At 42.4% G+C, this 14872-nt stretch overlaps 1 protein-coding gene across 2 annotated transcripts in view; it reads right to left on the minus strand.

Annotated features, from left to right (window-relative positions):
• The window catches only part of LOC106605070 (zinc finger protein 236), a 94973-nt gene extending 84736 nt beyond the window's left edge, over positions 1 to 10237 (minus strand). Inside the window, exons 1-5 of one of the 2 annotated variants that reach the window (XM_014200335.2) lie at positions 10032 to 10237; positions 5903 to 6036; positions 4757 to 4921; positions 4101 to 4279; positions 3729 to 3859 (exon numbers count right to left, since the gene is read on the minus strand). In XM_014200335.2, coding sequence (XP_014055810.1) covers positions 3729 to 3859; positions 4101 to 4279; positions 4757 to 4921; positions 5903 to 6036; positions 10032 to 10083 — 661 coding nt within the window. In that variant the 5' untranslated portion in view covers positions 10084 to 10237. Of the gene's footprint in view, positions 1 to 3728; positions 3860 to 4100; positions 4280 to 4756; positions 4922 to 5902; positions 6037 to 9736; positions 9824 to 10031 lie in introns of those variants that run through there. The other variant, XM_014200337.2, reaches the window with a different exon arrangement.
• Between the last annotated feature and the right edge of the window lie 4635 nt (positions 10238 to 14872).

The raw sequence follows: 14872 nt of genomic DNA on the forward strand, positions 1-14872 counted from the left end.
TGTGACAGAATCCTTAGTTGGTGCAACAGTGAAAAAGGAGTCCTTGTTGATTATTTTTACTTATTTCTTTTTTATTTCACCTTTATTTAACCAGGTAGGCCAGTTGAGAACAAGTTCTCATTTACAACTGCGACCTGGCCAAGATAAAGCAAAGCAATGCGACAAAAACAATAACAGAGTTACACATGGGATAAACAAACGTACAGTCAATAACACAATAGAAAAATCTGTATACAGTGAGTGCAAATGAAGTAAGGAGGTAAGGCAATAAATAGGCCAATAGTGGCGAAGTAATTACAATTTAGCAATTAACACTGGAGTGATAGATGTGCAGATAAGGATGTGCAAGTAGAAATACTGGTGTGCAAAAGAGCAGAAAAACAAAAACAAATATGGGATGAGGTAGGTAGTTGGTTGAACGGGCTATTTACAGATGGGCTGTGTACAGCTGCAGCAATCGGTAAGCTGCTCTGACAGCCGATGCTTAAAGTTAGTGAGGGAGAGATTAGTCTCCAACTTCAGCGATTTTTGCAATTCGTTCCAGTCAATGGCAGTAGAGGCAACCAAAAGAAGTGTTGGCTTTGGGGATGACCAGTGAAATATACCTGCTGGAGCGCATGCTACGGGTGGGTGTTGCTATGGTGACCAGTGAGCTGAGATAAGGCCGGAGCTTTACCTAGCAAAGACTTATAGATGACCTGGAGCCAGTGGGTTTGGCGACGAATATGTAGCGAGGACCAGCCAACGAGAGCATACAGGTCGCAGTGGTGGGTAGTATATGGGGCTTTGGTGACAAAAACGGATGGCACTGTGATAGACTGCATTCAATTTGAGTAGAGTGTTGGAGGCTATTTTGTAAATGACATTGCTGAAGTCAAGGATTGGTAGGATGGTCAGTTTTACGACAGTATGTTTGGCAGCAGGGGCGAAGGAGGCTTTATTGCAAAATAGGAAGCCGATTCTAGATTTAATTTTGGATTGGAAATGCTTAATATGAGTCTGGAAGGAGAGTTTACAGTCTAGCCAGACACCTAGGTATTTATAGTTGTCCACATATTCCAAGTCAGAACTGTCCAGAGTTGTGATGCTAGTAGGGCGGGCGGGTGTGGGCAGCGATCGTTTTACTAGCATTTAAGAGCATTTGGAGGCCGTGGAAGGAGTGTTGTATGGCATTGAAGCTCATTTGGAGGTTTGTTAACACAGTGTCCAAAGAAGGGCCAGATGTATACAGAATTGTGTCGTCTGCATAGAGGTGGATCAAAGAATCACCCGCAGCAAGAGCGACATTGATACATACAGAGAAAAAAGTCTGCCTGAGAATTGAACCCTGTGGCACCCCCATAGAGACTGCCAAGTGGTCTGGACAACAGGCCCTCCGATTTGACACACTGAACTCTGAGAAGTAGTTAGTGTACCAGGCCAGGCAGTCATTAGAGAAACCAAGGTTGTTGAGTCTGCCGATAAGAATACAGTGATTGACAAGAGTCGAAAGCCTTGGCCAGGTCGATGAAGATGGCTGCACAGTACTGTCTTTTATCGATGGCAGTTATGATATCGTTTAGGACCTTGAGCGTGGCTGAGGTGCACCAGTGACCAGCTCGGAAACAGGATTGCATAGCGGAGAAGGTACGGTGGGATTTGAAATGGTCGGAGATCTGTTTGTTCACTTGGCTTTCGAAGAAAGGCAGGGCAGGATGGAAATAGGTCTATTTGTAAAAGTAGTAGCTCGAACTGTTTGGGCATAGGCCTGGATAGTAGGACAGAACTCTGCAGGCTCTCTCTACAGTAGATTGCAACTCCGCCCCTTTTATCAGTTCTATCTTGACGGAAAATGTTGTAATTGGGGATGGAAAATGTCAGAATTTCTGGTGGCCTTCCTAAGCCAGGATTCAGACACGGCTAGGACATCAGGGTTGGCGGAGTGTGCTAAAGCAGTGAATAAAGCAAACTTAGGGAGGAGGCTTCTGATGTTAACATGCATGAAACCAAGGCTTTTATGGTTAAAGAAGTCAACAAATGAGAGCACCTGGGGACACACAGGGCCTGGGTTAACCTCTACATCACCAGAGGAACAGAGGAGGAGTAGGATGAGGGTACGGCTAAAGGCTATAAGTACTGTTTTTTTAGAGCGTTGGGAACAGAGAATAAAAGGAGCAGATTTCTGGGCGTGGTAGGATAGATTCAGGGCATCATGTACAGACAAGGATATGGTAGGGTGCGAGTACAGTGGAGGTAAACCTAGGCATTGAGTGACGATGAGAGAAGTTGCATCTCTGGAGGCACCAGTTAAGCTAGGTGCAGTCTCCGCATGTGTGGGGGTTGGGACAACGGAGATATCTGAGGCATGTTGAGCGGGACTAGGGGCTCCGCAGTAAAATAAAACAATGAGAGCTACCCTAAACAACAGTATACAAGGCATTAGAGAGAGGCATAAAGCAATCACAGGTGTTGATTGGGACAGCTAAGACAACAATGGGTAAACAACAACAACAGGTAAATGGCTATGAATGGGCAGAGAGGGTCAGTTAGCTACAGACAGGGCATGAGTTTGAGACTGGGGCCGACAGATAAAGAAAACAAAGTACTGTGTTAATGAACAGTCCAGCAGGCATCAGCAGTGTAGCCGAGTGATCATAGGGTCCAATGAGCAGCAATAGATGAAACAGGGAGCGGGTCAGTAGTCGTTACTACGCTAGGCGAGCGTAGAAAAGCTAGCGGCCGGGGCTAGCAGATGGGTCTTCACCGACATCCACGATGCAGAGGTCGGTTGAGAGCACATCGGCCGGATTACGTCAGCAGACCAGCAAACCAGTCTTGATGGCTCGGCGGGGCCCCGTGTCAACAAAGGGTCCAGGCCGAATGGCAAGAGAGGTTCTATAGTTGGTGTACTTCGTTTGCTTGCCAAGAGATGGGCCTAGCTCGAGGCTCGCTCAAGGCTAACTGGTGCTTGCTTCTGGACAAGGGCAATAGCCAAAATAGCCACTCGGTAGCAGCTAGCTAGCTGCGAAGATCCGGTGTAATGGTCCAGAGCTTGCGACAGGAATCCGGTGATGTAGTGGGAAAAAAAGCAGTCCCATATGCTCAGGGCTGATATCGCGCTGTGCAGACTGGCAGGTATTATCCAGGCTATCCGGGCTAAAGCAGCTGGTGTCTGAGCTAAAGGTAAATACCGTTAGCAGTGGCTAACAATGACTAAATAGCTAGTAGCTAATTAGCTGGCTAGCTTCTCATGGAGGTTCCAGTTATAAGGTATAAAAAAAAATAGCAGATCCGTACCACATTGCGTGAGGCGGGTTGCAGGAAGGTATATTTAATCAGAAAATGGGAAAAAACGATTGAAATATATTGAAATGTATACAAAAAAAAATGGGGGAAAAATACGGAATATTTACACGGGACAAAAACAAACACGTCTTACTGCTACGCTATCTTGGATATCTTGATGAGAGGCAAGGATCATTCCCAATCATGGTGGAGACCCCTGGTGTCCAACAGTGATACACCACACTGACTGAGGCCATTATTATATTTCATGTTCTTCATTTAATTCCCTTTCAAAATCAACAACTCCAAATCAAAATCTTGTATGAAGCAGAACAAGCCTCGGTCGTGTTCATTAGGCATGAAACAGAAGTAAACAAACTGAAACAAGGAGGGATTCATATTCAGTTGCAAAATGTTTTTTGATGTGTGCCATAATGAACATGACCCAGCTGTCTTTTGCTTACCTGTGTGTATTCGTGTGTGTCGAACAAGCTGGCTGGGCTTTTTAAACGTCTTGCCACAGTGCTGACAGCTGTTGGTGAATCCACTCCGATCGATATTCTTCTTGTAGTTTCTGGAATTTGAACTGAGTGGCCTAACGGAAAAAACAAATGTAGAGAAACAGAAATCAACCCAAATGTGGAAACAGTCTTTGGTCAGGTTGTTCTTTTGAAACACAATTTAACTGCTGGTCCTCCAAATGAAAAATAGGAAACAGAAAGACACAGGGAGATAAGAGCACTCAATACACGTAGTAATGTGTTGCTAAACAAGCACTTTGGACAAAAGTATCAATCAACCCGAGACCCTCTGCTACTGTCCCCTCGCTCTCTAACCTCATCTTGACGTGGGTCTTGATGTGCTCCTTGAGCTGGCCCGCCATCTTGAACTCCTTGCTGCAGGTCTTGCAGGTGTACACCTTGGCCCCAGACAGCTCTTTGCGATGCTCCTCCAGATGCAGCATGAGCTGACTGTGGAGAATGAACTCGTCGCCACACTCTGTACAGATCAGATTCTAGAGGCGAGAGGGAAAGAACAGAGGGGGGGAAAGAAATGAGAAGATGAGGTCACAGACGAGAGGAGGATGGAGAAGGACCACAATTCAGAAGACACGCATGAGTCGATCATATAAGCGTCTTTGCGGTTTATAAAAAAGGTGACTGCTATGGTGTGTGGTCATCCACACCTCCTCCCAAAATGGCTGCTGTGCCATTTCTTCCACTTGCATTACTTGACATAGATCCAGAAAAACTAGATTATCATAATAATAATAACAAGATTATCATTATTATTATGAGAATGGCTGTGACCTGATGTGAAAAAGTCCAGATGTTTATTGATTAGTTGAATTAATAAGATAAAAGTAGTAGGCTAATCCACCAGCTACGAATTACATTTTTAGCTTCGATAAACCATATTTCCCAGCAGATTCAAGACAATCACATTTTTTAATATGTTTGAATGGGTTTAATCATATCAATGATTGGCAGACCTCCTCCTTCTCATGCAGCATGATATGGGACTTGAGACTGGCCACGCGGGAGAACTTCTTGTGGCACACCGGGCAGGTGGGGTTCGAGGTGGCGTGTGTGGACTTGTGGAGCATGAGGTTGAACTCCACGTTAAACGTCTGGGCACACTGGTCGCACCGGTGAAGCTGGAAGGGAGCAAGAGAGAAAAGACAGTTCATGAGTGAGTAAGTGAGCGAGTGTACGCAAGTGAGTGACTGTGTGGGCTGCAGGTCGCCTAGTGGTTAAGAGTGTTGGGCCAGTAACCGAAAGGTCGCTGATTCTAATCACCAAGCAGACTGGGTGAAAAATCTGCCGACGTGCACTTGCAAGGTTAACCCTTATTGATCCTGTAAGTCAATCTGGATAGGACCGTCTGCTAAATGACTTAAAAGTTGAGTCCTACAATAACAGTCCAGCCAGTACATTTTCTCTCCTGTTATAATTTTCAGTCAAATGCCAGTTGGTCTGTTTGGCTGAAGGTCTTATTTCCTGGGTATATTTGTAATATATTTATTTATTCAATAACTCATTTGCATTTGCCCTCTAGTGCCACTACATTTCCCTCATACACTGGGCTATTTGTCTGAAGAGGATGTTCCCTCTCTGTCTGTCTGTCTGTCTGTCCGTCCGTTCGTTCACTGGCCAGCAAAGAGGCTCTCCCACTCTGACAGCTGAATAATGAATAGTATACACAAACTTAAATCCACTCATACTGCATCTCTGTGGACAAGCTACAACTGTCATCTGAGGACAACTCATCCGTGTGTCAGGCAGAAACATCAGTAAAAGAACTAGGCCTATATGCTGGTACTTTTTGGGGTTCTTCACCTTAATCAACAATGGATGTAACGTATATCTAATGTTTTCACATCCGGCACACCATTCATACATATACAAAATCAATCATATACAAAAGGACATTTCTATCCATATCAAATGAGATCATTAAGGTAGGTCTGTACTAGCCCGGTCCCAGATGGGTTTATGCTTTTGCTTACTCCATTGTCATTGTCAAGCTAAACATTGGCATGACAATTCCATAAGGAGTTGGCGAAAGAGACTGGCACCCAGGCTAGGTCTGTCCAGCCTATGTTGTGTCAAACAGCCTGGTCTGGCCCTTTGCTTGCCTTGTCGTTGGCCTCATGGTCGCGCTGGTGCCTCTGTAGCTGGCTCTCAGTGGTGAAGCTCTGGGAGCAGACAGTGCACTTGTTTTCCTTGGAATCCCCATGGCTGTTGTCCTGCTTGGCTCCAGATATACCCTCTGTTGACAAAAAGAGAGAGGGAGACAAAGACACTCATATTACCATTATAGGTTACTTAAACGGTACCTGCAATTTCCCTAATGTTTTGGTCCACCAGCCTATTTCCCAGCAGATTCCAGACAGTAAAATATTAGGTTTAGGATTTGCAGGGTTCTCCCCAGGATTTCTTTAACAGGGTGGTGCTGCTAAGTCTGGTAACGGGAGACCCAGAGGGGGGCAGCTTTTGAACACCTGCAACTGCCATTTCATGTAATCTAGAGAAAATAATGGCCTTATATGATATCACAGTTTAAAAATATATACATATATATTCACATAGTGGTGCAGCCAGTCCACAAGGTGGCACAGCGCCACTTACATTCTTTGGGGAAGACCCTGGGTTTGTATGCATTTTTCAGTCTGATTGATGTGTGGAAAGGAGATATTTCGAACTAAACTAATCCAAATAACAAACAGCCAAGCAAAGTAATAGCCTAATAATCACATTCATTGTAATTGTTATACCTAAACTAAAAAGAAGGTTAATACAAGACGGTAGGGGCGGTAGGTAGCCTAGTGGTTAGAGCGTTGGACTAGTAAACGAAAGGTTGCAAGATCGAATCTCTGAGCCGACAAGGTAAAAATCTGTCATTCTGCCCCTGAACAAGGCAGTTAACCCACTGTTCCTAGGCCGTCATTGAAAATAAGAATTTGATCTTAACTGACTTGCCTAGTTAAATAAAAGGTAAAATAAACAGAGCATCCACCAATATGTTTTGGTCTTTATCTGGTAGCCAAATCAGGTAATGGGCAGGCCTACCTAGGGTAACAGATATGAGCCTGTCCCAAATCACTACCAACCCCTTCCCCTTGGTACTAGCCTAATCTTTCAACGTTTGCAAATCTGAAAGGTCTGGATAGGTAGCCTACGCAGTGCAGTGGTGATGCTACCACCATATTGATACACCTGACCAGGTCAGGCTGACCTTACAGATCTGCAAACATTGAAGGATTAGGGCCAGGGGCACAGGCTAGGGAGCAAATATGGAGTTCAGTTTCAACAGTATGCACAATGCTCAAAATGATTTATTTAAGTCTATGAAATTAGTGAACACCACATGAAATGTCAGGGGCCAAATATGAATATCAGGGGGACTAAGAGTTCTTTCTTGATTGGGCCTACTTTTTATGACAACTGTTGCACTCTCATAATTGCACTCAACTTGGTCATTTTGTACATGTATAGGCCTGTATATTTTCTGGAACTACTACATGTGCCCAGCTCATTGATATAAAATTAGAGGTACACAAGTTATTTTTGAAATAGGTCACTGTAATTATATCTACAGCCATTGCGCATGTTGCATGTAATGATCATATGGGCAGGTCATATGTCGTGGTGGTAGTAGGCTACAATATCACGTGACATGATGGTTTTTCTATCCATATTTGCACATAAAAGGGTTTCCACCGCAATTGACCCAAAAATATCCCACCTTGTCTAGCGTATTTTGTTTTGTCAACATTGATTTTGTACCATTTCATGTGTCTGAAGATATGAACTCTGCCTTCCTGGTGTGCCCGGAGAGCAAATCAAGTGCACTACAGGCCTAACACTAACCAATCGGATGGCTAAGATTACAGTGTCTGCAGTAACATAGCAGGCGTAAAAGCTACAGAAAAGTCGATACTGTGAGATTTCAAAACTTTTAAAGCCATTACTAGAGAGTGTCAACGAATACATCAAAGAGCTGATGTTTTTATGAGTGAGTTCTTGTTTTGACACCGCACTATCAACACCTTTTATTCAACACTTTTAAAAGCCATAAAATGTGGGTTCTTCCTACTTCCACTTGCGCTACAACCAGCACTAAGTTGTAATGAATGAGTAGGAAAGTGTATCGATAGGCTTACATTACTATTAGCAGCATAGGTCTTTAATTATTTTTTTATATCAAGGAATATTTCACTCTGTTCATAGGAGTAACATGAATTTGTGCATGAAGCAGACAATGCGGTGTGACTCGAGTTTCAGCATCAACTAGAAGATAGTCACTTTTTGGTCAGTGTCATAGGAGGAAAGGGAGAGTGTAGGGATGTTAAGAGGCAGACCCTAAGTCTTCTGCCCTCTCTCTCCACTGAGACTGACCAGAAGCAGGCACCATCAGCCCAGTAAAATAAAATGCAAATTATTGAAATGTATGCTCACTCAGCTGTACCTCACAAGTAATACAACAACTGACTATTACCGGTGTGATCCTTTAACTTATCACATTTTGAGATATATATATATATATACTGCTCAAAAAAATAAAGGGAACACTTAAACAACACAATGTAACTCCAAGTCAATCACACTTCTGTGAAAGTAGGGAGGTCATACAGGCACGTGGAGGCCACACACACTACTAAGCCTCATTTTGACTTGTTTTAAGGACATTACATCAAAGTTGGATCAGCCTGTAGTGTGGTTTTCAACTTTAATTTTGAGTGTGACTCCAAATCCAGACCTTCATGGGTTGATAAATTGGATTTCCATTGATTATTTTTGTGTGATTTTGTTGTCAGCACATTCAACTATGTAAAGAAAAAAGTATTTCATAAGATTATTTCTTTCATTCAGATCTAGGATGTGTTGTTTAAGTGTTCCCTTCATTTTTTTGAGCAGTATATATTTTTTAAATGGTCCAAACAACCATGCATTGGCAGGGCAATTCAAGCAATGTAGTGATAATGTATTGGGCCTATAGGCTAGTGCACAAACCTCATTGCTACAGTACTGTTTCTAAAACGTTAACGTTGCATAGGCTTACTTTTTTTAAAGTCATGTTCAAAACAAATTTGAGCGATAGATCTCACCTTGCATTGTGACACAGAAAAGGTTGGTGACAACTGCCTACACCAAACAAACCCACAGAATATTACTGGGGTGTAATCATCAAACTGTTGAACGAAAACTAGCGTTTCTATTGGACCGGTCAGCAAATAGGGATAGACCTACCTGAATATGACCAATAAACGCTAGTTTTCTAGGAGTAATGATTACACACCTGATGGCCTAGCTGGTTGAACATACTGTGACGACCCTGGGTTTATAATATAATACTTTACGCTAGCTAGTTACCTTGACGAGTTAGTAGGCTGTCATAAAACTAAACATGACAAAATAATCTGTACTATAGCTAGCTCTTGTCTAACTAACGTTACTACTCTTACGATACTAGCTAGCTGACTACCAATTGACTTAATTCTGGCATAGGGATATTCTTCGTTTTTTTTTATTACACCTAGCCAAGACAATTTGCAGCTGGAGTGCATTGTTTCTCTGTGCTGTTACACCTGAGCTAGCAAGCTATCTAGCTAGCAACGCGTTAGTTAGCTATAGGATAGCAACAAACTAACTTAGCCACATGCAGAAACCCCATTATCGTCTGATCACTCGACTTGGGATGCTAACTAGCTAAACTAATGTTAGATAACTTGAACCGTTAGCTAGCTAACGGTTCAAGTTATAACTCGCAAATGTGGCTATCGTATCGAACTGCAGCGAACCGAGAGAGACTGGATGGTGAAACACTACTTTCCTGATGGTTTGGCTAGCAGAGTGACATCTAGCTAGCGGTCTTCTCGCACACACAAATTAAAAACAAAGGCTAGCCTGTTAGCCAACTGCCAAGCATCAACATGCTAACACATGAGTCAGAAAAACACTGACGTTACCTAGCCAAATGCCCTATATTTCACAGGACTCTACAGGAGCTGTTGCCTCACTGAAGTGTAAATTAGACTGAATCTGGATAAGTAGAGCCACCGAAATGTTATTAATATCATTCCGCCTCAATCACTACTTTACAGCACAAAGCAATGGACACCCGCAATACTATATCCGGGGACTATATACACTATATTCAAGTGAGTTTATCTCAGCTACGCAACAGCTTGTTCATTCATTATGAACTTGTGTAAACAGCATGGTCGCTGCCTTTTTTATTCGTGACATTTTGGAACTGATTACCTGTTCCGTCGTTGGTTTTATCCCTCAGTTTGCGAGGCCGGCCCCGCGGCATAGTTCCAGGTTTCAGGGCGGGTGTACTGTGAACGATTTGGGTTTCAAAATGGCGACTGCCTCACGACGAACACCTCGCGGACACAGTAATCAGCGAACACATGAACTCTTCAGTGCGGTGGTAGTGCACGTCTAGCTAGGCTAGTTGTTGTGAGGCTCCGATGCATGGAGGAGGGAGACATCTAGCGTATATGTATGTGCGTTGCCTCAAGGAGGAGCAGGAGTGTCATCAAATTCTTAATAAGAATAGGAAATAAAGTCTATTAGATTTTTTTTTCATGTCCAATGGCAGCATACAATTAGGACTTTTATAAAGTAGGCACAATTCCTTTTCAAAATCATGCAAGAAAAAGCAAGAATGGGCTACTATAGGATGGGGGGGAAAGCAACATTGATGCATTAATACATGTATTAAGATGTCAACTCAGCAAAAAAAGAAATGTCCTCACTGTCAACTGCGTTTATTTTCAGCAAACTTAACATGTGTAAATATTTGTATGAACATAAGATTCAACAACTGAGACATAAACTGAACAAGTTCCACAGACATGTGACTAACAGAAATGGAATAATGTGTCCCTGAACAAAGAGTTGGTCAAAATCAAAAGAAACTGTCAGTATCTGGTGTGGCCACCAGCTGCATTAAGTACTGCAGTGCATCTCCTCCTCGTGGACTGCACCAGAGTTGCCAGTTCTTGCTGTGAGATGTTACCCCACTCTTCCACCAAGGCACCTGCAAGTTTCCGGGACATTTCTGGGGGGAATGGCCCTAGCGCTCACCCTCCGATCCAACAGGTCACAGACGTGCTCAATGGGATTGAGATCCAGGCTATTCGTTGGCCATGGCAAATCACGCACAGAACAAGCAGTATGGCTGGTGGCATTGTCATGCTGGAGGGTCATGTCAGGATGAGCCTGCAGGAAGGGTACCACATGAGGGAGGAGGATGTCTTCCCTGTAATGCACAGCGTTGAGATTGCTTGCAATGACAACACGCTCAGTCCGATAATGCTGTGACACACCGCCCAAGATCATGACGGACCCTCCACCTCCAAATCGATCCCACTCCAGAGTACAGGCCTCGGTGTAACGCTCATTCCTTCGACGATAAACGCAAATCCGTCCATCACCTCTGGTGAGACAAAACCGCGACTCGTCAGAGAAGAGCACTTTTTGCCAGTCCTGTCTGGTCCAGTGATGGTGGGTTTGTGCTCATAGGCGACGTTGTTGCCGATGATGTCTGGTGAGGACCTGCCTTACAATAGGCCTACAAGCCCTTAGTCCAGCCTCTCTCAGCCTATTGCGGACAGTCTGAGCACTCATGGAGGGATTGTGCGTTCCTGGTGTAACTCGGGCAGTTGTTGTTGCCATCCTGTGCCTGTCCCGCAGGTGTGATGTTCGGATGTACCGACACATGGTCTGCCACTGCGAGGACGATCAGCTGTCCGTCCTGTCTCCCTTAGGCGTCTCACAGTACGGACATTGCAATTTATTGCCCTGGCCATATCTGCAGTCCTCATGCTTCCTTGCAGCATGCGTAAGGCACGTTCACGCAGATGAGCAGGGACCCTGGGCATCTTTCTTTTGGTGTTTTTCAGAGTCAGTTGGAAGGCCTCTGTATTGTCCTAAGTTGTTATAACTGTGACCTTAATTGCCTACCGTCTGTAAGCTGTTAGTGTCTTACAGGTGCATGTTCATTAATTGTTTATGGTTCATTGAACACGCATCGGAAACAGTGTTTAAACCCTTTACAATGAAGATCTGTGAAGTTATTTGGATTTTTACGAATTACCTTTGAAAGACAGGTTCCTGAAAAAGGGACATTTTTTTGTTGTTGCTGAGTTTACATAGGGATTGATTGTTTATATATATATACATATATATTAGGGATTGATTGTTCATATATTAAGGGTATGTGTGACAAGGAATATATACCTGTTCATAGTTGTTTATTAGGAACAGAAACTATGTTAATTATGGATGCTGTGAAACAAACAAAAATGGTGTCTGCCATTGTCTGTTGTCATTACGATCGCTGCCTAACTGTCACGCTGTCGTCGTAGAGAGAAAGGGACCAATGCGCAGCGGGTTTCGTGCTCAACATATTTATTTATAAAATAATGCGAACACCACGGAAGAAAACAATAAACAAACTAACGACATGAACCAGTGAAAGCAGGCTCAACAAAAAGCAGTGCTCTCAAACAACTACCCACGAAAAACAAAGACAAACACACCCTACTATATAGGACTCCCAATCAAAGGCAACTCAACACACCTGCCTTCAATTGAGAGTCCAACCCCAATCAACTAGACATAGAAACACAGACATAGACCAGTGACAAACCCCATAATACATACATCAACTACCCTCTGCCACGTCCTTACCAAACTACAATAACCAAATATACTCTATACTGGTCAGGACGTGACACTAACCTTGTTGTATTCCCCCTTCCCCTTTCCCTCTTCAAAAGGACCACAATGGAAATAAGCTGTTAAACTTTATTGTGTTATCCTTGGTGATTTTCTTAAATTGTATGTGGAGGTGGCACCAGCTGGAGCGCCCTTATGTATGGATTTTACAAATTGTCAAATAAATTCAGTCAATCAATCAACGGTCTCTATGTGACCTGGCACAGTAAAATAGGTTTCAAAAGTTACTGGTTAGAGAGGTATACTACGAAAGAAGCTAGATTTCCTCAGGGGTTTATAAAGCTAGCCAGCTTCATGTAGCTTCACATTCCCGCTCAGGCTTCATCTGTTCTACGACGGGGAATATTGCTCGTCAGCCTGCCGCTTGTAACTGGGCGCTCATGTCGCACGTGGTTTGTCGAACGCCAAACTCTGCCCTACACAATATAAATATAATTACTATTGTGATGCATAATTGCCATGGTTTACTATTGTGATGCGTAGTTGCCATGGCAATTTTCAATATCCAGTCAATGAGCATTATGGACAATGTACTAATACTTCAGATTCAAAATTGGCCAACAAATGCTTACAGCGTTCTCATTATGACAGCATGATCTCCCAAAGCAACTATGGCATTCCAAACACAAAAAAAAAAGGAAATATTTGTTTTTATTATTTAACCTTCATTTTATCAGGGAGTCATACTGAGATCAAGGTCTCTTTTACAGATGAGCCCTGAATTAAATAAATTACAGAAAATACATGCATCAAAATATCAATGCAAAATGCAAGCAGAAAGAAAATCATGGTCATGGGGGAAAAAAAACACATTAATCAGTAACAAGGTCCTCAAATTTTAAATTTAAAAACACTTTCAAGATTGTTCCATAGATAAGGTGCAAGAAAACTAAAAGCTGATTTTCCTAACTCAGTAGAGACCAAAGGAATTTCCAGAATTAGCCATCCCTGAGGCCTTGTGTGGTAACTCCTACTGTATGTCCAAAGTTTAGTAATGATGTTAGGTACAGTGGGATTTTGTAAAATGGCTTTATAAATTATAACACAGCAACGTATCAACCTAAGTGACATCAACGAGGGCCAACCAACTTTTTGTTAGAGAATGCAGTGATGAGTACTACAAATTGTTGCCGTAATAAAGTGCAGTGCGCTATGATTAACTGCATCTAACGACTTTAATGAAGTGGTAGCTGCGTTCATATAGATGATGTCGCCATAGTATAGGACTGAATAATCTCCTTTCTACTATTTAGCGAGAGGCAGGACCTATTTCTATAGAAGAAGCCCATTTTTATTCTCAGCTTCTTAAATAACTTATCAATATGCTTTTTAAAAGACAGCATTTCATCCATCCAGATGCCCAGATATTTGTAATCACGGACACAATCAATATGGACACCATCCAAAGTACTTAAGCTTAAATCATCAGACTTATTTTTTGGTGCTCTAGAGAACAACATATACTTAGTTTTACCTGTACTCAGATTTAAATTTTTACAGACAAGTCAATATTGTTAATGTGAACAGTATCAACCCCTGAGGGACACCTTTCATAATATCCTGGAAAGCTGATTTAATACCATCAGTAGCAATACATTGAGTTCTGTCTGTCAAAAACCTCTGAATTAGCAATGAATGATCAACAGTATCAAAAGCCTTTGACAGGTCAATGAAGAGGGCAGCACAATGTTGCCTTTTATCCATAAAGTTAACCACATCATGTACAACCAGGAATGCAGCAGAGGTAGTGCTATGACCTGGTCAAAAACCAGACTGATGTACATTTAGAATACATTTCAAAGATAAGAAAGATCTTAGCTGAGAAGTAATTAGGGATTCTAATATTTTAGCTAGGCAAGAAAGTTTAGAAATAGACCGATAATTATTTAGGTCACAAGGGTCACCACCTTTGTGAAGAGAGAGAACATGGGCCACCTTCCAACCTTGAGGATAGTACCAGATATAATCCCCAAATTACAAATATGGGTTAATGATTCAGCAATCAGAGGGCAAGCATCACTTATCCCATTCTTCTCAGTTATGATGTCAGAGTCAGTCAGGACTTGCTTAGGCAGAGAAAAAGAGGAATCTACACTTCAGTACATTTACTGTTATTCAAAATTTAGAAGGATCACCAGCAGAGTGAGAAATAGAGATTAAAAAGTAGCTTAATTTAGCTTTCTTAATCAAGATAGTACAGTTGAAGTCGGAAGTTTACATACACTTAGGTTGGAGTCATTAAAACTAGTTTTTCAACCACCCAACAAATTTCTTGTTAATTAACAAACTATAGTTTTGGCAAGTCGGTTAGGACATCTACTTTGTGCAAGAAACAAGTAATTTTTCCAACAATT

The sequence above is a fragment of the Salmo salar genome, chromosome ssa05, assembly GCF_905237065.1.
Source record: "Salmo salar chromosome ssa05, Ssal_v3.1, whole genome shotgun sequence".
Lineage (NCBI taxonomy): Eukaryota > Metazoa > Chordata > Actinopteri > Salmoniformes > Salmonidae > Salmo > Salmo salar.